Genomic DNA, 27,643 nt, shown 5'->3' on the forward strand with positions numbered 1-27,643 from the left:
CACAAAGCGCATGGGAATCCCACTGAAAAAGAAAAAGAAAAAAGAATTGAGTCTAACTTTTTGATCACATCTTGATAATGACGCGGATCAAGGCCAGACGGCGGCCTTAGCCAAATGGAGAATTGTGTTGTTCGTTGAGGTGGTAATTTACCAAGAATGACAATGGTCCACACAGGTACTGCCTTTTTCCCACAGCTATTCATAACAGATTTAAGCTAGCACTCTAAGAGGAATATCTGAGTGTTAATAACGCAACCGAAGCTGTACAAGTGCAAGAAAGAAAGAGAGAGATAGAGAAATGAAACTTTCATTTCTTCAATTATTGCCCCGTCGGGGTGGCGCAGTGGTTACGGTGCTCGACGACTGTTCCCAGGGATACGAGGTCGAATCCCGGCCTCGGCGGCCGCTTTTCGATGGAGGCGGCAAGCAAGGTGCCCGTACGTTGTACGATGTCAGTGCGCTTTAAAGAACCCCAGGTGGTCGAAATTTCCGGAGTCCTCCACTAGGGCGTGTCTCATAGCCTGAGTCGCTTTGGGACGTTAAACCCGGAAACCAAACCAAACAAATTCTTCAATTATTGATTGGTTCTTCTAAGGGACATAATTTGACGGGTCGGCGTGTCGATTTGACTCTACTGACATGCCACAAGAAAGCATAACAGCACTAGATACTTTAATAGTGGTAGGCGGGCCTGAAAAATATTGTTCCTCTGACCAGCGTCAAAGAAGTTCCCACGAAGCTGGGCCCGGCAATGTTGCAGAGTGGATTGCGGAGCACTGATGCCAACTTTTCACTGCACAAATAAGGGGTGTACGACGACCAGCTCAACAAATCTCGAAAGCGTTCTCACATCGAATGCTTCTTTGTCGTATATTTAGAAGTGGAAAGTAAGGAGCTTCGAAATTGGTATGCCATCGGCTTAGTATTTTCAGCGCCGTGAGCATTCGTCTCCATTGAATGCTGTCTTAAAAGACACAATTTTAGCTTTCCTTTCTACAGACTTATAATTATCCAACTATCTATTTTAAGTGCGAGTCACTGCTGCTGCCAGCTGCTTTATGGCAAGAATAAGTTTGTAGCGAGGTTTTTATTTTTACTTGGGCGGGAAACCGTTTGCTTTTCCGAAGGCCGCTATATAGCATTTGACTTTCATATCAATAGGCTTAAGCGAGACTGTGAACGGGCTCTCAATAAAAAGAAAGGGACGCGAGCGGGGAAAATTTCCTAGCCTTTTAAGCGCGTTCATCTGGAAGAATAGTGACGTAACATTCCGGTATTCTGTCATTTCAATCAGCCGAGATGCGCGGCAGGTACAGTTTCAGTGCAGTTGCCCCCCTGTTCTATGACTCAACGCAGTCACAGGGCTTTCGGGATACAATTCGTAGCGTGGAAAAGAATTGCGACGCACGAATATGTCGAGTCGAGTGTCTAGAGGCGTACAAAGGCATTCGGCATTTTATTTGAAAGCTTAAGTGCGCTCTAGCATTACTTGGTTGCTGTTCCAACTTTTCTATGGCTCAAAAGGGCTTATTTCGTTTTATACACTGGGATTACTCGGACGCTCGCATCGCACGAGCGTCATGTTACTTCGCGGCGCTACTCGAAACTTACATGCTCCTCTTAAAACGACGAAAAAATAGAATACAAGATAGCAGCGAAATTCAAAGCTTCTCAGTAGACGACTGTATTATTTATTTCAAGGAGACACGTTCGTACCAAGTCCGCTTGTTCTCGCGCAGAATACTGGCGTCTAAATTCATTTTCGTCAGGTTGGCTTTTCTGAAGATGGTGGTCTTTCATCGCACAGCATAATTCACGGTCGAATTCTACACAGCGTAGAAACGCGACCTGCGGATGTAGGAGAAAGAATTAATCGCCGCTTCAATCATTTATACGGCCGTCTACGCAATACGTGCCCGATCCGAGCGCGGCCTGTGGGAGCCCGACTTCAAGCGGATTTACAAACTTGACCAAAACGTGATTCGAAAGTATTCTGTGAGCTTTAGCCCGAGAAGGTTCGGCCTCTATTTGAGCAAAAAAACGTCACAAAAATCCGCTCCAGACCTCGGCGCCGCAGCGAAGACGCCTTATTCGGAGCGAACCTATTGCCGACGCGTGCTCTCGGGGCGCTTACAGCAGTTCATAAAAATGAAAAAAGGGCAAAATCAGAGCAAGTATCGAACGGCAAGAAAAATTCACACCCCTCTCACGTTGCTGCTTCTTTTGGCTCTGTACAGAAACGCGCCAGCCTTGAATCGTCTCTGCACACCCTCGAAGTCGAGATCGAGTCCCTCAAGGTTCAGCTGGAAGAAGAGTCTGAGGCTAGGCTCGAGGTCGAGAGGCAGTTGGTGAAGGCCAACGCTGATGCCGCTGCTTACAAGACCAAGTATGAGACCGAGGTGCAGGCTCACGCCGACGAAGTTGAGGAACTCAGGTATGTTGTCCAGCTCACCTAAATGGAAAGGAAACGCAGTTTTAGCAGCATTTTTCATTACCACGTTCAACATCAGTAGGGTTTGTTCGTAGAAAGAATCCTACGTTAGCGCGCGAGTGTCCCCTCTCTGATGAAGCATGGTCAAAACTACAGCCTTTAGCGTAAGCGCGAGGAACCTCAACAACGTACACCAATTTACACCTGCATTACGGCAAAAGGATGCGATGGAAACAATGTTTGCTGAAAAATAGTACCTACGCATCCAGATTTATTTAAATGCTCCCTTATTCAATTCAAAGAGCTGATTTATATAGATGGGGGAAATAAATGAGGCGTAAAATGTGTACTGACCTATGGTGTATCTAGCCCGATAGATGCAATGAAAAAAAAAAAAAGAAAAAGGTTTCAAGAGCTTATTTTCATCATTGGCGAGTCATGTAAAGGATGCTTTGCCATGTACCTGGTGACACTGCAAAAAAGCCTTCTTTTTTTTTCTGTAAAAAAAAAAAAAAAAGAAAGACAGGGCGATTACTAGGAAGGGACACACCACCAAAATCGTATCAGCTATAAGACGTTAAATAAACTGTTATATTACCGGACTGGAGAGAAAGGCGAAAATATGAGGTCAATGCTGCTATAACTACGACTAGGGATAAGCCACTTCCTTTCTCTTGGTTCGCCAGTGAAAACTAGATAGAGAACGTGGGTGAAAACACCTCATCGGCACCTATGTGAAAGTAAATTTAAACGTCGCGCAGGGAAAGGTGCATGCTATCAGCAGCACTCGCAGCAGGCTTTCAAGAGATATGTACAAAAACAAAGATGTTGAAATTTCACTTAGGACCTAATGGCTCTTTTCTTATCGGTGAAAAGGTGCAGAAAAATATTCGGAGTTCTAAACGTAAAAGCTTTGAAGAACCTTGCCATTTACGCGCGAATCACAACGTACCTGCAAGCCATTATCGACACGTGAAAAACCTCGCACTCCGTTGCACCATTAATAGCCATGGCACCTGACATACTAGATGTACGGGCGACACATCTGTCTCGTCTAACCTCACAGATTAATTCACGACGTCAGCACGACTGTGCCTTGCGTCCGTACTGGAGGGGTCCAGATCTCCATTTCTGAGAGGTCACATACATGAATTATGTAGGAGAACCGAGCTCAGTACCAATAACGTCTGATAGACTGTGCGTCGCGCAAATTGACACACGCAGAACGCCCGGAACTGACACGTCAAATGGAAACCCAAGCTCACAACAGACACAACACAAGCGTTCATAGGCGCCTTTCCCTTTTTCTTCTGTTTTCTTCTCGTGAACGTGGACTCTGCCTTCTGCCGAAGTCGCTCTGTCAGCAGCTGTAGTCGCAGACGCCTACGGTTATGTATGAAAAGGATACAGCGAAATGCCGCTCTTTGGTCGGCGAACAATTTAAAATTCGATGCGTTGAGAGCAGCCTCTGGGGGTGAGGCGTGGGAAGCGTAAAAAAAAAAAAAAAAAAAAAAAAAAAAAAAAAAAGGTGACCTAGCACGTGGTAGCCTGCGTCCGAAGCTTATCCGAAAGCTCGTCGCCTGAGAGGAGAAGCGTTCCAATTTTCTTACGTTTTCGCTTTCGGTACCCGTTTGTCCGGTGGAAAGGAGCTGCATGGCCAGCGCCCTACTAGGCTGATCGGCTTTATTCTCTCGAGATCTGAGCACTAAAATGAAAAGAAATCGCTGATGCCAAAGTTTCAAACACACGACACTCGGCGCCACATTTCACTTGCCTTTGCGTCGAATCCATGATCACGCCGGCACCTCCTCTAAAAGCTTCAGAGCTTTGCACTGTCACGTGATCCTTTGTTTTCAGTAAAGTTATAAGAAAAAAAAAAAACCCTCTGGAAGTCTTTCCACGTCACTGTGGTATTTAAGCACCAATGTCCAGAATGCCGAGTGTCGAACTCACGCATTATTCTAAACCTTGATAGTCCAGTGAAATAAATGAGCGAGGTGCCAAATATAGAATCCACTCGAAACAGCTTTTACGTGCCCGCTGGAGTATCGCGATCGCGGCTGTCCTTCAGATTCTGAAGTAACCTGCCGCGACGGTAATGCCCTGACGCATCTTTCAGTATTTGCACCATTTTGTTGCTTCCATTCAGACGCTGAGGGTTGCATAACTTTATTTACAGTGAGCAGCGTCACCCTATCTCCTTACACTCTAAATGTGCTCTTGTGTTTGACGCATTGCTTTGAGTCACAAGTAGTCTGATTTCTTCCGATGTGAAAGATACCTTTTACACGCGTCCAGGTGACAGTCTGGAGAGAAACCTCTGCCGGCATCTAAAACAATAGTAGGTCAAATTATGTAGACAGTAAGTAAATAAGCTGAACGGAGACTTCATTTTAAAGGCCAGGTTTGTGGAAGTATATTATCTACCAAGAACAAACCTCGTCTGAAAATATGGTGTTTTGAGAGAGCCAAACAACGCCAGCGCTGACCACATTTAATTGGATTTGACGTCTGTTTGACTCTCTTAAGCAGACGAGTTAAGTCAGGTTCGGCTATGCTTTGGAATAGGCAGTTTGATCTTCCAATAGATGACACAGACAGTATTATAAACAATGGTTTAGCAAAATGCCATAGGCCGTGCTTGAGGTAGAAGCACTAAAACGACGCATGATAATAATTTGATGAGCGATCCGGCAAAACTGCATCAATTCAAAGCCTTTGGTTTCATGCATACAGTTCCGACCAAATTTTCAAACTCCGTTTTTTTTTTTTATATTGATCCGAGGTTCTTGTGATTGTTTTAAATAATAAGACTTCATTGGCGGCTTCTGCCTTGTGCGCGTAACGTTTATTCGTTCATTTCGGTACTAGCGGTACTGTTAAGCAATCAAAATGAAATCATCATATTTAAACACCATCACGAGAGTTGGCCACTTGGTTTTATTTTCCCCTCGACTTCCTGCCCATTGTTCGGGCGCCTTTGTTTCCTTGGAATTATACTGCACCAAAACCAAAAATTCAGGCTGAGGCATCTGTGAGTGCACTCACAGACGTGCGCTGAAAATGCCTTTCTTCAATAAGAATAATGAATCTGCCTCAGACAGCGAACTACATGCGCTGGAGACCATGCGGTGGATGTGACTGACGCATTGCGCTCTAGAACAAGTCTAACCAAATTCGCTGTTGCCCCCTCTTTCTCGCCCAGGCGCAAGATGGCTCAGAAGATCTCGGAGTACGAGGAGCAGCTCGAGGCCCTCCTGACACGCTGCAGCAATCTCGAGAAGCAGAAGTCGCGGCTGCAGAGCGAAGTGGAGGTGCTCATAATGGACTTGGAGAAGGCCACCGCACACGCCCAGAACCTGGAGAAGCGCGTGGCGCAGCTGGAGAAGCTCAATATTGACCTCAAGTCCAAGGTCGAGGAGCTCACCATCTTGCTGGAGCAGAGCCAGCGTGAACTGCGCCAGAAAGTGGCCGAGATCCAGAAGCTGCAGCACGAGTACGAGAAGATGCGCGAGCAGCGAGACGCCCTGCAGCGCGAGAACAAGAAGCTCGTCGGTCCGTGTTCTCCTCCAGCATACTGCTTCTCATTCTCGTGCACTTTGCTGACGCTTTTCCCTGACCACCGTGTCTCGTGCACGCCCGCAGCGAAGAGAGCTTCCTTTCTCAGCGCAGCCGCCAAAAACACTTATGTCGCGAGTATCCTAGCATTTGGGAGGGAGGACGAAAGCCAGGCTCATGACCCACTCGTGAGCTTGTCTTTCGTTCCGCGGAGGGTCTATCTAAGTGTTACACTAATTATTCGCTAGTAATCGGCTGTGCTACATTTAATGCCTGGAATCAGGGCTAATTAAGCATAAGCTACGGGTAACTAAACACCGTGCGTGTCAGCGGGTGGAAACTGAAACAAAGAAAATGAAGCAAGCAAATAAGATTAAGGACATAGATCATTCAAAGACGTCCAATGCGGCTACATCTGCCGCGCTGTTCATCAGGTCACTGACAGGATGTCCTGGAGGCAGTCCTTCGTCGTGCTAGTGTCTGCGTAACGTTGACCAAAAGAAAAAAAAAGAAGGGGAACGCCCCAACGAAGTTTCGCTGCAGGCGCGCGTCACGCAGTGGATCTCATTCATTAGCAGCTTCCTCGCAAAGGAAGCCGGCTATGCCCGCGGCAGCTAGCCATGCCACTCTCCTCGCAGCGAGAAAGACGTCCTTATCTTCTAGCCGCCTAGGCCACTGGTTATTTTTTTTTTTTTTCCGGCTGGGGGCTTTAGTTGTGATTAGTCTTTATCCCAAGGCTGTGTCAAAGCTGGCGGGCGTCAAAGTGTGGGTGAGCTTCTTCATTGCCGTTCGCTATGGTTGTGCTTTGTCGCTTGCGGCCACACAGGGACAGAGGACGAACAAATAAGCGAGAAGAAAGCTGTGTACGAAGCTGAAAGTTGGTAGACCGGGGCTATAAGAAAGTACTACTTCAGTAACTTTTATTACAGAAGACAAATACGCTCCGGGGCAGTACTTTCTAAGGCTATTTTTCAGCGCCATTTATGTGTTAGCTCTTCGCTTTCTTTTTTTTGGTCAGCCAGATCTTTGTATCGGCCGTCTCAATGCGCCTGGTTTTTTAAATGTTAGCCGTGCAATCTTGTGTTCAAATTTCTGCAGTTTTCTTTTTTTGCTAAAGCCAATAAGGGTTTTTGTTTCTTTTTGCGATTTGCAAAAAAAAAAAAAAATGAAACATCAGATTTAGATTTAGACTCTTAGTAATATTTATGTAAATTAAAAAAAAAAAGAAATACTGTTTTCCATCGGTACTCATAGTTCAGAAAGTTGTGCGTTGCACCGTTTCTGAGAAATGCTGTACAGGAAAATTAGGAGCATGGCGAGAGTGACATCAGTTTTACTTGCCGAATGACACGGGCAAAAAAGTTAGCGCCAACTAGAATTGGGTGCTTTGGTCTGATCTGTACCTCACAGCCCTTTTCTTTGAGATCTACTTCATGTCATGGAATGGTGAATTATGCAGCATATGCGCGGTCTCACAGTGCCCAATGTAGGTGGTACTTTTTCAGTGTATCTATTCTTGAATTTTTTTTTTCTTTGAGCAATACTGCTGAAAGTAAGGCCAAAGAACATTAGACAATATTCGGTCACGCTTGCGTCGCTGCTACCGCAAGATTTTCTCAGGGGAAATTGATGCCTATTTTTGTTTTCATTTCTAAGTTCACAGCTTCATTTAATGTGAAAAGTACACACACGAGATTCCGAAATTTCTTCCATTTGCCCGACGGTGCAGTGACTGGCTGCACGCATTCCATTAAGTAGTAGATGTGTCTTGTCGGCAATGGTTTGGTTCGATTCAAGGAGGGCATTAGTGCGCTGGTATCAAGGACAGACACGCAGTTGCTTGTTAAAGGCACAACCTCAGCATTATATTTCATGAATTGTTCGCGCACCAGGTGAGTTGGGTTGCAGACCAAATTGTCCACAATATGAGCACAATATGGCTGGTAGCTCCGTAATAGCAAAGAGCTCCGTAAGCGGAGGTATATATATTAAAAACAATGAAAACTTTGCTGCAAACCCATTAACGCATGCAGTAGCGAATGCCTTAGAGCAGCTCCGCCGTCTTAAGCGGCGCAATAATTCCAGTTGCTTTCCGGCGATCTCTTTACGGTAATCCGAGGCTTATTGAAAAACACACAGGGAACTAAATGTATGCGTGCTGCTTGTTTCGCGGAGGATAACAAGGAGGCGCGATCGGCCGTGGCCACGCGGGTGGGGCTAAACGCGCGGCATCACGCCCGCGCAGACGACCTGTCCGAGGCCAAGGGTCAGCTGGCCGATGCCATCCGCCGGCTGCACGAGTACGAGCTGGAGATCAAGCGGCTGGAGAACGAGCGCGACGAACTGGCTGCCGCCTACAAGGAAGCTGAGACCCTGCGCAAGCAGGAAGAAGCCAAGTGCCAGCGACTCACCGCCGAGCTCGCCCAGGTGCGCCACGAGTACGAGCGCCGCCTTCAGGCCAAGGACGAGGAAATCGAAGCCCTGCGGTGAGTGCATTTTCGAGATATCTTTCGCGACGCCGTCTGGTCGGCGCAATGCTTGTCGTACCGCCAAAAATTCGGTGATGTGCTTTGACGTGGAGCGTAAAAAAAGAAAAAAGAAATGGCTAGAGGAGCACAGATTCCTTGTGCACCGAAGGGCTGGACAGTCTTCTCGGCTGCTGCCATGACACGCACACGTATGCGCGCACGCACCGGCACTCTTGTGGCCAGTCGTGAGCTGTCGTGTCAGTGTACGCACGCTGTAAACGAGCTTGGACAGCATCCTGTAAGAGCGGTTATCAAGTTAAATTGGTTCACAGGAAGGGAAAGGCGCAGTAACTGTCACACTTGCTCTGTGGACACCCGAACCGCGCCGTAAGGGAAGGGAGGAGGGTGGGAATGAAAGTGGAAAGAGAGAAAGAGGAGCCGTAGTGGAGGGCTACGGAGTAATTTCGACCACCTGGGGATCTTTAACGTGCGCTGACATCGCACAGCACACGACGCCTCTTCGTTTCGCCTCCATCGAAACGCAGCCGCCGCGGTCGGGTTCGAACCCGGGAACTCCGGCACAGTAGTCGGGCGTCTTACCACTGCACCACCCCGGCGGGGCAGAGCGGTTATCAATGAAATCATTTTTTCGCGTGGCGGCTAGCTGTACGTAGCAGCGACCCGCTAAGGACGGCGAGGCCCATTGCCACCCTCTTGCTACTTCGGGGTCGATTGAAATCAGGGGTTTCTGTGGTTAGAATGACAAGCGTCGCCACTCCGGCCGAGATTAGCATCACGCGTTCGGTACTAACTTGGACCATTTGAAGTGCGCTCTCAGCTGTCACCTTGCGACTGTCGAGCTTCTCCGTGCAATGTATGCAATTTAAACATTCAAAATACGTGCGGAAGTTCACGTGAAATTAATTTGAGGAACTGTAGCTGAAATTTGTCTTGTTCGCGCCGCGTGTAGCGTTTGTAAAACGAGTTAAGGGAGAATATTGGGGTGTAATGATAGGCGCTGAAAAGAGTAATGCATAATACACATATTATCGACCCATCGCAGAAGCAAAACCGAAAAGAGCAATTATGTTCGCTTTTAGGAACTGCGAAAATCATCATGGATGCAATCGTTTGCTTGCAAAGCGTCGCATTTTTCGGCTAAAAATGGGACGCTCAGCAGGCTTTGTTGTTCGGTCATGTTTGCCCGATAGCGACTGTGCAGTCACTAGCACCTCATGAATGCGACATCAGTTCACAAAGGCGGCTCTGATACAAAACCCAATAAGATGCAAGAAAGACCCAGAAGATGAAGAAGGAAGAGCGAGTTAAAGAAGGAACGAACACCATCATGTCAGCAAACGACCTCCGTTTATGGACGCCACAAGGGCACAAATACTTTACGAGGGTATTGGGACAGTGCATACTCGCAACGAGCCAGCCACAGGAAGATTCAACGCAATGCAGGCGGGTGCATTACGTCACCGTAAAGCGTTCTCTTACATCTCCTTATCCGAAGAGGAGCGTACGCGAGATTATCCGCATCGAAATTTCACGTGCCTGCTTTTCTTCCTACTCCGCGTAGTCCATCTCAGTATCTTGGTCGTCACTGTACGCGCTAGGCTCCTACTGCCTACTCTTTCCACTTGTACATCTTTGTACCTTCAGTGCACGAGGTCACAATGCACTTCCGGTGCTCGATGCAGGTTATCAGTGTCGTTCTTCAGCCTAATTTTAGAGTGACCCTAAAATGACGTGCAAGGACACATTAGGTTTTGGTCGTAAGCGGATCCGACGCGTCACCTATTTCGGACGCGACGTATTCCGAAAACTCCGCGCTATTCTAAAAATGCTTGCAACCAAAGAACGAAACCTGCGACAAACGAGGCGGCCTTTTTTAGCCTTGTCCCGAGCGCTGTCTGCGTACATGTAGTATTTATAGCAATCTACAGAGGTGATCGGCCTAATAAGTCGCTCTCCTCTGCATTACAGCAGGCGTGTAAAAATAAGCCAAACGCGTATTCCAAACTGCTTTGCAAAGAAAAGTCAAGATATCACACTTTCTTTTTAAAGGCGAATTGGTCTCTTGACCTTGTAGGTGTCTCTTACTAAATGCCGCGCTCATGTAAAATGTCGCATAAAATAATAACCAGGAAACGTAGCAGAAACGTCGCTTTTGAGGGATATCGAGTGCCAGTTGAAGAAGAAACAAAAGAGGGTCCGGGCGGCTTCCTGCTTTATCGCAGTGACTACTTTGCTCACTGTGAGAAGTGTTTAGGTCTACATATGAGCTAGCTAGAGTTTTGAAATGCTGATATTAGTTGGTAGTTTAAACAGAACCGTTTCATTAGAGCTTATATAAAGCTGTCTCAAACAACAAAAACTGAGCCGGAAAGCTCATTCTTAATTGGTACATACACAGATTAAAGGGTAATTACTTCAGCTTTTCGCACTGCGCAAAGTAGAGAACCAGTTAACCGTCCCGGTTCGGCCATGCCTAAATAGCAGTCATGCCAGACACTAAAAATAAAAAAAAAAAAGCCCCCGGCTTTTGTTGTTGCCAACAAATTCCTGCAAAAGTTTCCACACGAAAATTCTTCGAACGGCTCCATAAAATGAGCGAAGTGTCTGAAGAAGAAATATGCAAGACGTTATGCTATCAAAGAAAGAACGTGAGAAGGCTGAAGCAACAGCTGTCACGAAGCAGAAGCGCTCACACGCTTTTCGCCGACAAAACATAAGGTGCCACGCCTTTTTGTCCCTGTTTTGCATTCATACTGTAACGCCGCCGGTGAGCCCTTGGCCCGGTTTGAGAAGACAGCCGCTGTCAACACGGAAGAAACGCTGGGAATTTTCAGAAACACAGCGTCAAATTTCGGGACACGTAACGATGAGCTAACGCCTCGATGCAAGCAAGAATGCGAAGAACCTGAGCCAAGCCAATGGCCTGAGTGCAGACGGGGTGCCCTCATCTGGATGGGCTCCAAGAGCAGCTGTCTTTCCCGAACAGCATTCTTGCGCATCTCGGAGGGCGGCAACAGATCGGGTCACCCAGACTCCAGCTGGAGGCCGTGTGAAGAGGAGCCACGCGCAGCCTTGACGCGCCGCTGGAAATAGGAGCCGGCGCCCCGGGCCAGCGCCTTCTTGGGCAGCGCTCGAAATAACAACAAGTAGCGGCGAGGGGGCGGGCCCAGCAGCCAGCGCCACCACCATCGGGACTCCGTCGGGCTGAGGCCGCGGCTCGGCGGATCCACCATGGGAACCCGTCGACGACAGCCCTACCTCCACATGGTGTACGACCGGAACCAGCAGTACGGCGACAGCCTGTACCGCAAGACCGTGGACGACTTGTACTTACGAGAAGGCATCATGCCTCCGCGCGCCCTGCTCGCCAGCAGGCGCTTCGACGACACCTACTTCATGACGCGCTACCCACGGATCCCATCCATGTACCGCCTCATGAAGCGATGGGACACCGGCGATGACTTGGCCCTGCGGCGAAGCATATCGCTCTCCCACATCTCAAACCCGGAGTACAGCAGGGCCATGCTCAACCGGCTCCTCTACCCCGACGAGTACTTCTCCCGGCGCTTCGGCAACCAACAAAAGCTGCACGTCCACTCGGCCCACGACCGCCATGTCCGCGCCATGGAAGATCATCGCTCTATGATGGCCGAGCTCGAACTGCAGGAGGTGCAGGACAGGCTTCGCCGCGAGCACAACCGCAAGTGGTTCAACCCAGACTCCATTATGTACGACGTTCCGTCGTATAGGGACGACCCGCTGGCCACCGTCTACCGCCGCCGCCGGCCGTTCAGCTACTATGACTTCTACTACTGGTACTAGATGCGCCCGACTGCCGTGCCCTTCTCAGTGGACATTCTCGATGACAACGACTGTGAGCACCCAGGACTTTAGGGATGACCGACTGCCCGGTACAACGGTACTGCTCGATGACTGCCTTGGATTCCTGCTTAGTGTAACTGCAACCTTCTAGTAGAATAAATATCTAAATTTCTGCCTTTACACTGTCGTTTAGTGTTGTAAATCAGTTTCTAGTCACATTGGTGCCGTGTTTGCTAACGACATGATCTCAACAGGTAAGACTGTGCCGTTTCTTTTTTCTTTTCGATGTGGGTGTTGGTGACCTGGCGGCGACATTCAATCCTTCTTTACACAGAGAAGGATTGTTTGTCGAGATTTTTAATTGTCTAAAACATGACGAACTCTGTTCGGAAAGGTTATGTGAATCCGGTTAAGCACTCCTAGCACAATTACGGCCCTTACACTACCCTTGAGAACTGTTGTGTAAGATCGTCTGTGCTCGTCTGCCCACTGTCTGCCCTAAATGTTAACAGTGACTTCACAAAGTTCAGTTTATCATCTTTGAATTCTCACTATCCTTTCTAAACCCATGCGGGTAAAGACTGTGCTCGTGAATATTTATAACGGATGTTTCTAACGCAACGTTATCCCTGCGTTTTTATCACAAGAAAAAAGAATAATGCAATCGCTAGGACTTGTGGATACGCTGGAAATGTTTCATTCTTCTGCCTCAGCAGTAAGCCTTGTCAGTTTCAGAAACTCGCATGCAAAAAGGTGATTTTCTGGCTTTCCCTGACCTCGAAAATTGACCTGTCTCAGAAGAATGCTTTTGAATAATTTCCGAATAGTGTTACAGAACAGATGATTACCGTTTGTTCCACTTCACATGAACTAGAACTATGTGGCACTCGCGTACTTTTTGTCACTTTCAAACCCGTTTTTATTCCGGCAGGGCATTAAAGACACCCACAATCTCTCTTTGATTATTATATGGCCGTTTAAACTGCTGGTTGCACGCTGTTAGGCAAGGGCTTAGCCAGCGGTTTGCGGTAAGAAACGAAGCGGTGAACCGAGAGAAGGTGAGAGAGAGAGAGAAAGGAAAGCGATCCGGGCGCCAACGTCCTTGTAGCTCGACATAGCTCATGAGAAGCAACCTTGAAAATCCAGTGGGGTACCTGGCACGGATGACGCCCTTTTCCCGACGTCAGTGGTGGTAAAGCGAGCCCTGCAATCCCGGGAAACCAAAGAACGGAAGTGCCTTAAACAGGATCCTTCTCTTTGGTTATTTTGCACTTATCGCCAGCCTTACCGTTACTATACAAAGTTGTATGAGCGAGAACGACGCCCCAGACTGTGTTTATAGCCCCGCCACCTTAGTCCGTAATTATTGTAGCTGACTGTTATAAACTTCAACGAATAAAACATATCCTAGGCTCGACTTGCCCGTATATACATAAAAGTGTGGGGCGTAGGGCAAGACTAGGCGTCGGTGTAGGATGGTGTCAGTTCCAAAACGGGACCAATCTGAGAATCTAAATATGGTGAGTATACTAAAAGTTCTCGGGCCCGTTTACTGAATTTTGTCTAAAGAACTTAGAACATTAATAGTTTTATGATCTATTGCTTTTTGTTTGCACCGCAACTGAACGTAATACAGCCTACAGTTTAGGCGCACATCATGCAGAGACGCAGCTGTATGACATGTCTGTTGATGGGTTAAGTAAAACACACTCTGACTGTGCTTTGAATATGTTTATTATCCGGTCTTCAGTACGCTTAACGTGCCTCACCTGTTCAAGTTGACTTTACGGGACTGAAGAGTATTACTGCCTGAGGAAGTGCATACATGCTTCGAGTTTAGAAAGATTTTACTGTCTCTACTAAGCTTTGCCATACATGAGAAAGGTGTCGCTAACATTTCCACACATCCTGGCGAGGTCCGATTTAGTTAGACTCTACATCCGTTTTGGCTAATTGTAGCGTTAGGGAGGGTAGGAAATTAAAAACAAAGTACTTAGCGTTGATGTCAGCGCGACAAATTCCGTCGCTGAGGTTTTTCTCTGTGCTTCCATTCTCTCAATCCGCAGCAAGCAATACCAGCTGGAAGTGGAGCAGCTCAACATGCGCCTGGCCGAGGCCGAGGCCAAGCTCAAGACAGAGATCGCCCGCATCAAGAAGAAGTACCAGGCCCAGATCACGGAGCTGGAGATGTCCCTGGATGCCGCCAACAAGCAGAACCTCGACCTCCAGAAGATCATCAAGAAGCAGGCCGTCCAAATCACCGTAAGCACTTCCGTCTCTTTGCGGCATTTATGAAGTCTTAGTTTTTGGTACTAAAGCTTGCTTTGGTAGCTTGTTAAAACGCAGTCATTCAACCTTTCCTCGGCTTGAGAAAAAAAAAGAAAAAATGACTGAGGAAATCGCAGGGTGCGCTCTGGAAAAACTCGTTCACCGTCCAAAATAGCAGAAACTAATGGGCAATTCACGTGAGAGCCACATCTTTTCCATTTTGTAACTGCCTCACTTATGATACAGGCCTGGTTAAAATTAAGCCTAGGGCTCCATCTTTTCACCCCATCGCTTTTTTTTCTCGTCTTTAATTGTTATTGTTTTCGCTAACAGACTTCATTTGTACGCTCATGGACTGCCACGAGGACTTTTAATAGCACCGAAAATATCAATATGGTGAAAAAGATTGCAGCACTAGTGTAGTTTTTGCGAGCGCACATTCACAGTTAACAACCACTCCTAAGAATATAACGAGGCGTTTTTGAAATAGAGGCCAGCTTAGTTAATGAATGAATTATGCAACTCTGGAAATAAAGTAGGATGTTAAAGTTTTATAGCGAAGACGCTGTGTACAAGCACTGAGCTAAGAAACTGATGCCAAAAATTTTCAATTTGGCTCAAATAAAATGATACAAGATACAAACATTGATGACAGTACAGAGTATAGTTTTAAGTGCAAAGCAATTTAACAGAGTTGGTCTCTTTCAGGGTCATCGTTTAACCCCGTTTCTTGTTTGTACACATGATATGCTATTTATAACCAGATTACCAAATTATTTGGCAACTCAAAACCTTGGCAAATATCTACACCGGCTGCTGTGTTCAAGGGTATTTAAAGAGGGGTAGTTACGCTAACATTAATTCCTTTAATCGGAATCTCAGAACACGCGCATAGCTTTGGCACCCTTTCCTGCGATGCCCACCGCACATGAATGCAGCCCTCACACGCTGAAACGCGGCGCCGCCACAAAATCGTGCTCCGCAGGCGCCCCCCGCCGCGCTTTTTGGCGCGCCTCCAAAAGTGTTACTCCACACTCAGGCTTTGTATTCGGTGTTTGGCGCTCCTGCAGGAGCTGCAGGCCCACTACGACGAGGTGCACCGCCAGCTGCAGCAGTGCGCCGACCAGCTGGCCGTGTCCCAGCGCCGCTGCCAGGGACTCCAGGCCGAACTGGACGAACAGCGTGTGGCTCTCGAATCCGTGAGTCTTGCATCGGAGGGCATTTTGCTTTTTCTCGACGCCAACGTTGCTAGCAATTTGACTCGAGGCCCACGTATACGTCTTTGCAATGTTGTTTCTCGAGGCGGGCATATTTCGATTTACTAGTAATGTTTTGGAGGTGTCTAGTCCAGGAACAGCGGTCACCGACATGGACTGGCAGTAATTTCTGCTGAAATCGTTGTGGGTCACCTAGGCTATCAAGCGATATTTTGCGATCGCTTGCAGATTTTAGAACAACTTTTCCGAGATAAATTTATTGGTACTATATAGTGGTCTCTCAGTTTCATTATGTCTTCGAAATTAGGTAGGGAAAACTGGTGTAGCTCGTCTTCAGAAAGAGCATGGTAGGCGCTCCATACTTGATACTCCCGGCCACACAAAACGGGCTGCGCCGTGTTCTTTGCGCTGATGTAGGCCCTGCGATCCAAGCGCGCCGCCGAGCAGTCCTTGGAGGAGTCGCAGGTGCGCGTGAACGAGCTGACCACCATCAACGTGAACATTGCTGCTGCCAAGAACAAACTGGAGAGCGAGCTGTCTGCTCTGCAGGCCGACTACGACGAGCTGCACAAGGAGCTCAGGGTAAGCGCACCCTGCACTGCCTACTTGTCACTCGGTTAAGATACAAACCTTTGCAAGGGACATGTTTATATATGACCAGATACCTATCATCTTTGTTTGAAGCTTTTATTTTTTTTAACGCACATTCCTTAAGCATATTCTTTGCAAATAACTTTCGATGTCACACTAAATTTAAAGATGTGCAAGGTTGCCATTAATCCAAAGGTGATTGAACCTTTTAATTTCTCTAACATATGCTTCGTTTTGATCGTTGCAAATTTCAGTTTGTTCAAGAAATGCAACTTATGCTATGAGTATTATAGCTAAAAAAAAACAAACAAACTAGCCGGTGAATGAAAACAGTGAAAATGTGAAAAAAAAAACAAAAAAAAAAAAAAACAAGGCGGTCGATCCGCTTTCCGCTTTCTTCGCCAGGTGGTTGACGAACGTTGCCAGCGCACCATCGTTGAGCTCAAGAGCACCAAGGACATTCTGGTGGAAGAACAGGAGCGCTACATCAAGGTCGAGTCCATCAAGAAGTCCCTCGAGATCGAAGTCCGCAACCTCCAGGTCCGTCTGGAGGAAGTGGAAGCGAACGCCCTGGCCGGAGGAAAGCGCGTCATTGCCAAGCTCGAGGCTAGGGTAAGCCACTGCGTCCGCATGCCAGGTTGCCACATGTGCCGTGCTCAGCAAGCAGGTGCCAGCAGCTAGGTAGGCTCTAATCTCGTCTATACGTAAGTGGTATACAAAGTCTGTACGTAAGCTGTATTGGTACGAAACTGATATCCCAAAATTGGCTCAAACGGCTCAAAACCCTGGGTGCAATCGAAGATATTGGGATGACACTAGAGGGGCGCTTGACAAAAATTACTGTATGAGGTAGCTGTCAGATGATTCAAGAGCCCGTTAAAACACAAGCATGCATTAATTAGATTTGTGGTTATTCAACATATCCCTTTCATTATACATTGGTGATTCGGGGCATAGTTAGCGCCCTTATCTTTTTTCCCGTGCTCTTTTTCTGTTCTTACGGATGGACGAAGTATACTCGACTTGGGCAGTTGTGTAAGTTGAGAGGGCCATTCAAGCTTTCGATTTTTTGCGGGCGAAAAACGGAATTTTTCGCTGCATTTGCTGTTCCAGATCCGCGATGTGGAGATTGAACTGGAAGAAGAGAAGAAGCGCCACGCCGAGACGCAGAAGATTCTGCGCAAGAAGGACCACCGCTCCAAGGAGCTGCTTCTCCAGACCGAAGAGGACCACAAGACCATCACCATGCTCAACGACGCCGTCGAGAAGCTCAACGAGAAGGTCAAGGTCTACAAGCGACAGCTCAACGAACAGGTGCGTAAAGGGTGCCATCGCAGAGCGTTGCGACACTAAGGGTTAGAACGTGAGCGATATCAGTTACGCTGGGGACCGCAGCAAACGTAGGGTAGTTTGCAATCAAGTAAACAATATTTAGCGTTGATGCAGAAGCGGAGACGAACTGCTTTTCGTGTTGCTCTGTGAGGGCTTCTGGAAGAGAATCGGATGCAGTTGTAAACAGGACTGCAAGCTAAATTTGTGGGCAGGGAATTACGGCCATTCAAATCGTCGTGACATGAGTGTAATGCAGATTTTATTAGACTGACAGACCACGGTGCAGCTACCGAAATATTCCCTGCAGTTCTAACGGCACCGACGCTTCTCTGCAGAAAGTGAATAAATTCTAGACAGCCACAATTCGGCTAGGTCACTTCTTCAGAGATAGCAAAAATCGGCCCATCTTAGCCCAAGCACTCAATCAATAATGTGCTTGTGGAGTAATTTGTTGCCTTCTGTTTTACAGGAGGGTCTGAGCCAGCAGAACCTGACCCGTGTGCGCCGCTTCCAACGCGAACTGGAGGCCGCTGAGGACCGCGCCGACTCCGCCGAGAGCAACCTGTCCCTGATTCGCGCCAAGCACCGCTCCTGGGTGACCACCAGCCAGGTTCCCGGCGGTACCAGGCAGGTCTTCGTTACCGAGGAGACCAGCCAGAACTTCTAGGCCTAACGACGATCCCGAGCGACAGCAAGCACCCTGGCCGCTACAGCATGCAACGTCAACGACGGCGAAGCCCTTACCTCGTCGTTCCTGAAAGAGCATAACCGCTACAATAAACAGACTCCAGGGTTGCTACGCTCGATGTTTCCAGCTGTTCTTGCCTGCCGTTCTCATCTATGACTGCCACTTGAACGGGGCTGACGAATGTGCTGTGTTCTCGCTCATTCTTTTGGGGTTGTCGCAAGAGGGCCTTGTCGCGGTGCGGAGACGCAATTATTGCAAACGCCACTGCCCTCATCTGCCAGTGAATGTATACTGGAAAATGAAATGTTGTTTTTCCTCGGTAGACCAAGGAACGCCAGATTTTATTGTCTGGAGTATTTTGGAAAAAAGAAACAAAGCATGAAGCAGCGGCACTTTCCTCAGCCTTTCATAACCTGTCTCCCATGAACTGAAACGAAACCCATTCGAGGCCCTACAAGAGACGGCCTGCAGAACGGCTATCATTGAATATAGTAATCCTGGCACACACTATTTATAACCCTCTGGTCGAATTTACCTCCAGGAGACGCCTAAATTATTTAATGCAAAGAGAGCCAAAACATGATGAGGCGTCGCCATGGCGAAACTTCATCAAAATACTCTGGAGTACCGCTTTCAAAGGTGTGCTGCCTGTGGGCAGCTATGCGAGCTGGTTGGCTCTCAGAAGATATCAAAAGAAAAAAACCGAAATAAAACAATTCAAAGTTCAGAAAAACATATTTCAAACACTTTTCTTCCTGGTCGCTTTAGATCACACACAACCTGCCACGGTTATGCTGATATCCAAGACCACAAAATTAGAAGATCGGTCCGTCTGTTGTTTTTTTTTCTGTCAGTATTGCCCATAATATCTCTTTGGCCACACTTTGAAACTACTGACGACAGTAACACATGTTAACCCAGTTCATATGCCGCTGACAATTCTTGTTTTATTTTATCCTTTCTCCTGTGGAACTTTTGTCGTCCAATTTTTGCTAAAGCTCTCTTACTTTCCTTTTACTTGATGTGATTTGTGTGTCGTAGAGCGTGCACGCTGCAGGTGTAATTTTACAGAAAGAATAAAGGCGCCTCCAAAAATCAACCCCTTCTTTTTCAATGTATCTTCTCTTCGTGTGACCCGTGAGAACGATATAGCTGGTCAGGAATGACGAACTCTCCCATTAACTGCAACCGCGACCACTTTGCCCCATTAATCACCGAGGGTTAAAGCCTCTGACTATTTGCAGTACTATGCTACTATTGGTCCCTGTGCGATACTGCGCATTCACTGTTTTAATGAAGTGGATGACGCTGCCTAGAGATTAAACATAAACTTGTCGACAAATCTAAGGCATAAAGCAGCATAGAGATAAAACAACATTCAATAAAAAAACAAAAATATGCGGCTTCCGTAAGACCATACTTCACAGGCTCTCAAAAATGAAAGGGACGAGATTCGCTCACACACTTTGGCCTCATCTGAAGAGGTGTTCTTCATCAGAAATAACAAAGGCCGCATAGCCTGTCAATATATCTATCACACAGCTTAAAGACTAAAAATTGGCTACTAGGCGCCCAAAGCATAAATTAAGGACCGAAAAATTCACCTGGCACTACGTCGCTTTTTCCTGTTTAAACCAAATACGGTGCACGTTGAATTGTGCACAAGCTTTCAATTCACGACACCGGCTCCGTAGAGTAAACCTGTATGGAAGCATAGGAAAATTTATAATCAGTGTTACACATATTGCAGTATGTGTGTGGTCACTATGGGCGGTGTAAAGAGGCTGATCGCAAACATGTCGTAGACTTACTTGAGCCATGGCAGCCAGAATTCGGGCTAAACCAAAATGCTTTTCTACCACCAAAAGTTCTAGGGAGGTGGCTTTCCCCAAAATGCTTCAGTGCGTCCCAACCAACGAGCGCATAAAATAACTGAAGATAGCAGTGCCTGCCCGATCGCGTGGTGCCATCCCGCTTCAATATATCGCCTTCGCTGATGGCGGTGAAGTGTGTCGGGTCCAGGGGGCGACTTTCACCGCAGCGGGCTCAGGAGGCGAATGCATCGAAGCGGAAGACAGCCAGGGAGGAAAGGCAAAAAGTAACGTTTATATACACTTTCTACATACTGAAGAGGGTACAAGTCATGAAAGGAAAACGGAGCTATCTGTACAAACAAAATCCGTCAGGTAAATATGGTTTGTTATCCCCAGTTCACTAGCTGGGGAAACAAAGTTCATCGATGCTATCCAATCAGTGGGGGCAAGGGATCACTCGAGGTGCCGCCCACTGCCGAGGGTGAACCTCCTTGCACATCTTCCGGTGGCGAGGGCAAATCTTCTGATATTGATGACGATTTTGTGCGGGCGATGGAGTTTCGGTACCAGGGCAAAATGGTCCAGAAGTCGCCTTTTGACGGTGGTCATTCACCCCGCGAAATTCCGAGGGGGTTAGTGCTGCTCGGCGACGCGCCTCGTGCCCATTAAGCACAAGAATAGGTGCTTTGTTTTCGCCGTCGGGGCGCCACGGGGATTAAGGCTCGAAGGGCAGCTGGTCTTTATCCTGAAGGAAAGGGGGGGGGGGGGGGTGAGGCGGGAAGGGTTGGTCGTCGCAGCCGGAAACACCTGCCGTCGCCGCCGCTTCGCTGCTTTTGTTCGTGGTCGCTCGCCGGCGTCCGCTAAGTATACCTCCATTGTCAGCTGCTGGAATCGGCCGGAATTCCGGTCACAAAAAGGACGCCTCCATTGTCAGCTGCTTGAGTCTGCACATACCTCGGCCGGAACTCCGGTCACAACAGCCCGTCCGCCGCCCGAAGAGGTCTCGTAGTGTTAGCAGCCAACGCTGCACCCCGTAGAGACCTGGAGTCGGTTCAGCCTGATCGGTCTGGCCACGTCAAACCTGGCCATCTGGTTCCTGCTTCCTTGTTGAACAGCGCTAGAAGACTCAGCCACTCAAAGCCCGAAACACAGCAAGCAGCGAGCGCACAACAAACTCTGAGAAGTGCCAGGCTGCCTTCATAACAATGATTGCCATTTCAAAGTAAAGAAAAAAATAAAATTCGTCCAGAGAATTTTAAGTTCTCTTCCCAAAGGGACCATGTCCGAGAAACAAGAAAAAAAAAAAAAAACTTTCTTTTTTTTTTTTTTTTTGCAAATATGCTAGCTAAAATTTTGATCCATGTCGTAACATGAAAGATGCCATAGAAGGACTTTTCTCGTGAGAATATATCCCAAGGTGGAGCGGTAGGTAAACGATAGTAACAACAGCAGCAGCAACAAAAAAAAAAAAAAAAAAAAAGCAACTACGCAAGCAAAAAAAAAAAAGGAAAATATATGATATGCGCAGCCAGTTAACGTCTGGGAGCCCAACCAGAGAGCGTTACCCAGGAAAACTTCGGCTGAGGCCATCAGTGTTAGCATTATCGCGCCCCTTTCTATAACGCACGTCAAATGCGTGCTCCTGCAAGGCTAGATTCCAACGAAGCAGCCTGAAATTTTTGGCCGACATATTACAAAGCCAAGTCAAAGGACAATGGTCAGGCTCTACAAGAAACGGAGACCCTGCCAAATAACACTGCAGCTTCTGAATCGTCCACACGAGACAGGCGCATTCCTTTTCTGATGCAATATAGGCCTGCTCGCGTAGGGCTAGCTTCCTACTTACAAATACAACAGGGTGCTCCTCCCAATTGTCATCTTGCTGGCTGAGGACGGCCCCCATACCGCGGTCACTCGCGTCGCATTGTAGCACAAACTGACGCGTGTAGTCTGGAGTTCTCAAAACAGGCTGCCTGGCCAGGGCCGCTTTCAGGGCCAGAACAGAGCGTTCTTTGTCCGAATTTCATTCTACTTTGACAGGTTCATTCTTTCGTAAACTGTCGGTAAGGGGGCTGGCGATTTCGGAAAAATTGTGGATATAATGTTGATAGTATCCGGCTTGTCCGAGGAATGACCGAATATCGGTCTTGGGGACTGGCTTGGGGAATTCTGATATTGCCGCTACTTTTAGTTCTAGCGGGTGCCGATAACCACGTCCGACAATGTGACTCCAGTAAGTCACTTGAGCTTTTCCCAAATGACATTTCTCCGCTGTCACTGTCAAGCCTGCCTCCCGTAACCGTGTCAGTACATCCCTCAAATGACAGAGGTGTTCCTACCAGGTCTTAGAAAAGACAGCTATGTCATCTAAATATGGAAGAGCGTAGTCCCACATAGCCTGCAGCACACGGTCCATGAGACGGGAAAAGCAAAAGGGCGCGTTTTTGAGGCCAAAAGTAAGGACGAGAGGACGAAACGTTCCTAGAGGGGAAATAGATGTGGCGATTCGGCTCGCTTCGTGATCAGAGGCACCTGCCAGCGTGGATATATAATGAGCACCACTTATGGCCTCAACCCTTTCTTCAAGATTCGGAATCGGGTAGCTCTGATTACGTTAGATCTAATTCAGAAGGCGGTAGTCGATACATGGACGAGGGTCTTTACCTGGCGCCTCAACCATTATGATGGGGGACGTGTATTCACTCTCGAATGGTACAATCAGCCCCATGTCTAACATCCGCTGAATCTCAGTTGCCAATATTTCCTTCTGCCGGGGTTAAACTCGGTAAGGCCTGCACCGGATGGGCTTGTCGCAAATTAGCTCTATTTCATGTTCGATCAAGTTAGTCCTGCCGGGCCAGTCAACGAAGCAATCTCTGAACTCTCGCAGAAGCGTTTCTAGCTCTTCTTTCTGTTTATCTTCCAGTTTGGCGTCGCATTCAATTTTCTGGCAAAGTTTTTCGAGTGCGGAATCTAGTTGTACTTCTGGGAAAAAAAATCATTTTCCATCTCTTCAGGAACATTTAGAGCGAGCTGCACATTGGCTTCCCTCTGTCTGTACAGTTTCATTAAATTGGTGTGGTAGATCCTCACCTCTTTGCGTCTTCCCGGCATTCTAATAACATAGTTAGTGTTCGAAATCTGCTGTACAACCTCTGCGGGACCCTCCCATAAAACATCCAGTTTGTTCTTCCGCGACGCAGTGAGTAAGAGCACTTTGTCTCCAACAGCAAAAGTTCGCTTTCGGGCGTTCCGGTCGTAATATAGTTTCGCCTTGCCCTGAGCTGATTTCATGTTAGCCTCCACTAGCTCGCGACATGACTGAAGACGTTCTAGTAGCTGCAACACATACTCAACCACTGTGGGGTCCTCTCCGCGCCCTTCCCATGCCTCGCGGAGCATCTGAAGCGGGGACCTCATAAAACGGCTTAGTAGAAACTTCGGCGGTGATGCAGGCATTGCGAAATCAGGGTGTAGACGAGCCGCACGTCAAAGTGCAGGAATATATATATACAGTGGCTGCACAGCAACCATAGTTCTGCATAAAAAAAGTAACAAAATTCCTATAAAGAAAGGTGTTAGGCAAGCAGACACGATCTTCCCAGTACTAGTCACAGCTTGCTTAAAGGAAGTATTCAGAGACTTCGAATGGGAGCAGTTAGGGTTAAGGGGAGATGGAGAATATCTCAGTAGTATGCGATTTGCTTATTACATTGCCTTGTTAGGTAACTCAGGGGATGAACAGCAAATATTGATTGATGACCCAGGCAGTAAAAGTAGACAGGTAGGCTTGAAAATCAATATGCAGAAGACAAAGGTAATGTTCAACAGCCTCGGGAAGGAACCGCAGTTTACGCTAGGTGGCGAAACACTGGGAGTAGTCGGCGAATATGTCTACTTAGGACAGGTATATAACCGCACATCTGGACCATGAAAGGGAAATAACAAGGAGAATAAGATTGAGATGGAGCGCATTCGGCAAGCACTCTCAAATTATAACTTAGCAGCTTACCAGCGTCGCTCGAGAGGAAAGTATAAACAGTTGCATCTTACTTGTACTCACCTATGGGGCTGAAATGTGGAGGCTAACGAAGAGGGCTCTACTCAAGTTGATGACAAGGCAGAGGACTATGGAACGAAAAATGGTAGGGATAACGTTATGCGCTAGAAAGTTACTGACATACTAATGGAAATCAAGAAAAATAAATGAGCATGGGCAGGACATGTAGTGCGCAGAGAGGATAACCGATGGTCGCCTAGGATAACAAACTGGATTCCAAGGGAAGGAAAACGTAGCAGGGGGTCGCAGAAAGTTAGGTGGGCGGATGAGGTTAAGAAGTCCGCAAGGGTCAAGTGGATGCAGATAGCACAGGACCGGGTTAATTGGAGGAAGATGGGAGAGGCTTTCATCCTGCAGTGGGTATAGTCAGGCTGATAATGATGAACGATGATGATGATGATGATGATGACACCACAAGGTTGGGCACCTACGTTGCCACTGCCGTACTCCTCAGTGTGATGACCGTCGGCGTTTCGGCTGTACTACTGATGAGTGCGTGGTGTTGTGTGCAGATAAGTTCTGTGGTGCCACAGCTATGCTATGAAAGACACTCTGCAGGAGTATTTCGTGGGTGCAGCCGAGATCTCGGATGCTGCTGGTGGAATGTTGGCAGTTTTACCCCTTGAATCATTTACCACTGGCCGTCGCCATGCAAGAAAATACCAGCGTGTGCTGCTGTTTCTTCAATGTAGCGCGAGACTCCCCACCTTTCAGAGACTGGTCAGCTCTCTGCAGATGTCAAAAAGTTATGGCCTGGTGGAACAGATGTTTGTAATATTCAGCGGCAGTGAAGACTGCTGGCGCGCGTGCGTGTGCTGCCGGAAGAAGAGGAAGGTGGTCTGTGGCTGCTGAGCCGAGTGCCCGCATTTCTGGCATTGATGACGACACTGTAAGACCTGACACACAGGTATCTACTGCCATCATTACAGATTACTCTATTACGGAAATTGTAGTGGTCAATACGCCGACTGTAAAAGCTATGCCGCCGAACTCTGGCTTATCTGTGAAGGGTACCATCCTTACCAAACACGTGCCCCGTTAAAGACAGCAAAATAGCAAGAAATCACTTCGACACTCCAGACTGAGGAGAAAGAATGTCAGCTCTTGGGATGTGTACCTTATGCAATTGTGCCAGACACCATGGATACTTCTTGACTTACATGCATGTTGACTGCAATGGAGAACGTCCAGAAGTTGACCGTCGCAACACTCAATCTGCGTTGTCTTCGGTGTCGGCATAAATATGCGCAGTTGCGCTTATCGTTTTCGGAAAAACGGCTAGACATTGTTGCTGTTCAGAAGACTAAGATGTGCAAAGCACTGGCTGCAGATGTAGCCCTGCAGCCCTTTTAACAGAGCACGATGCTCGTGTTTCACACTCGATGGGCCTTTAGGAGGGTTGCTTTCTGCTCGATAAGAAGTCTTCCTGTTTCTGGCTTTATGTGTCACGTTAATGAAGGCGGGTGGTTTATACTTTGAGACTTCCGGCTTCATGACGACTCATGGAGGTGTGTCAGTGTCTATGCATCCAATAATTAGGTTAAGCGACTATTATCTTTCATGATGTTCCGACACTTCTAGACTGTGACTGGTATGTTGTACTCATGGGTGGCTAACTCCGTGTGTGATCCACATGACCGTACAAGGTCTAGCAAAAATGCTGAGAAGACCCCTGGTTAATATATCGGCTGTGACTGAAAATGCAAGTTTAATTGCCGCTGCCTTTTCATCCTCCTTCAAATATATTATAGCAGTCTCACATTTACGTCTTGAAAAGGTTGACATGGCTCCAGATCTCCGTAAAAGACACATTTCATGCATTATAAAGCCTGTTTCTTTCGCTTGGTCACAGAACCGATTGGAAAATGAGCCCGACCAAGTTTCAGCCGCAGTGGGCACTGCGCAAGCTTAATGCTTCATTGAGAAGTGAGGAAGACTTTAAGCAGCAAGTGGAGACAGCCTTGGAATTTTCCTTTATCATGAGTATCTGGTTATTTTCAGCGTGGGAAACACGTTCGTGGCATATATATTGCGATAGGCTTCATAAGGCCTTACTTAAAACTTCGCGAGGATTATAACTTACACAAGCTTGAATTCCAGGCTCAAGGTTTGCATTGAAAGGAAATTGCTGCTGTAAAGTGCCACTTTCAATCGTTTGATGCAGAACGCTATTCGGTGGCCCGTGCACGACCTCACCGCAATCTTGCTTTGCACTATGATGAGCCAACAGTTGAGACCTTGCTTGATGACCGTCGCCACATGGCTTCCAAGCGTGTTGCTGGGCTCTATTGTGGTGGTGGTTCGAAGTTGAGATGAATTAGTTGCCGAGTTTCCATATCACTATACCCCTATTTTCACTGCGATTTCAAGCACTGCTCGTGCTGTTAATGCAGCGCGCTTTGTGTCTATGGGTAAGCTACTTTCTGAAAAAGTGGGACGTCCCTTAACCTTAGGTGAACTGGATTATCCAATATTGCCGCTTTGAAAACCCCAGGACCTGAAGTCCTCCCAGGGGAATTTTACAGGACATTTTTTTTAAAGCTCGCTTGTATATATATATATATATATATATATATATATATATATATATATATATATATATATATATATATATATGTGTGTGTGTGTGTGTGTGTGTGTGTGTGTGTGTGTGTGTGTGTGTGTGAAGAAAAGAAGCCAACAGTCGGCGAGGCCAAGGAAAGCATTGGGGATTGTACTTTGTCTTTTTTTTATTTTTACTTCGGTTATCACATAAACTAGTGATGCAATTTGTTTAGGGGAAAGATAAACGCAAAGTAGAAGGAAAAACAAACGTGCCGATGGTGGGAACCGAATCCACGACCTCCGAATATCGCGTAAGGTGCTCTTCCAACTGAGCTACATCGGCCGCTGTCCCACCTGATACTTTCTTGGGTATTAATGTTGTCTGTATACGAACCTTGACAGTGTTCACCAGCGCCGCCCTCAACATAGCGGTGGACGTGGAACGTCCTTCTGTTACCACCAGCATCAGGTAGAACGTGACCAAGAGCGAGGGCGAAAGCTGTGCTAGAACCCTCTTATGCTACCTATGGCTTCAAGACTGCCAGAACCGAGACCCCCGTAGGCTACAAGCGGATAATTGAAGGGCAAATGAGGGTACTCGATATAATACATGAAGGAAAGAAGCCAAAAGTCGGCGAGGCCAAGGAAAGCATTGGGGATTGTACTTTGTCTTTTTTTTTTATTTTTACTTCGGTTATCACATAAACTAGTGATGCAATGGGCATGCAGTGGGCATGGGATGGCAGTGGGCATGGGATGGCAGCGGTGACAATGGTCGCTCAAAACCATTTCTGTTTATTCGTCCAGGCTACAGTCATCGCCACGTGCC

The 27,643-nt window shown here is 47.4% G+C and overlaps 2 protein-coding genes across 2 annotated transcripts in view; both read left to right on the forward strand.

The window, feature by feature from the left end:
- The window catches only part of Prm (Paramyosin), a 29,628-nt gene extending 11,121 nt beyond the window's left edge, over positions 1-18,507 (forward strand). The window contains exons 6-14 of the mRNA XM_084589026.1: positions 2,238-2,434; positions 5,637-5,986; positions 8,235-8,475; positions 14,367-14,562; positions 15,639-15,767; positions 16,203-16,367; positions 16,782-16,988; positions 17,490-17,690; positions 18,178-18,507. Of these exons, the coding sequence (XP_084445152.1) occupies positions 2,238-2,434; positions 5,637-5,986; positions 8,235-8,475; positions 14,367-14,562; positions 15,639-15,767; positions 16,203-16,367; positions 16,782-16,988; positions 17,490-17,690; positions 18,178-18,375 (1,884 nt within the window). The 3' untranslated portion in view covers positions 18,376-18,507. The remainder of the gene's footprint in view (positions 1-2,237; positions 2,435-5,636; positions 5,987-8,234; positions 8,476-14,366; positions 14,563-15,638; positions 15,768-16,202; positions 16,368-16,781; positions 16,989-17,489; positions 17,691-18,177) is intronic.
- LOC146203973 (uncharacterized) lies at positions 11,653-12,480 on the forward strand. Its single transcript, XM_084589027.1, has one exon. It carries the CDS (start codon positions 11,710-11,712, stop codon positions 12,298-12,300), a length of 591 nt encoding a protein of 196 aa, XP_084445153.1. The 5' UTR covers positions 11,653-11,709; the 3' UTR covers positions 12,301-12,480.
- Positions 18,508-27,643: the final 9,136 nt, after the last annotated feature.

This window comes from Amblyomma maculatum, chromosome 1, assembly GCF_055883805.1.
Source record: "Amblyomma maculatum isolate TAMU_Amacu chromosome 1, ASM5588380v1, whole genome shotgun sequence".
NCBI classification, from domain to species: Eukaryota; Metazoa; Arthropoda; class Arachnida; order Ixodida; family Ixodidae; genus Amblyomma; species Amblyomma maculatum.

Bases quoted from the DNA above. Each gene is read 5' to 3' on its own strand.
- LOC146203973 (XM_084589027.1), top strand. From the start codon at position 11,710: ATGGGAACCCGTCGACGACAGCCCTACCTCCACATGGTGTACGACCGG.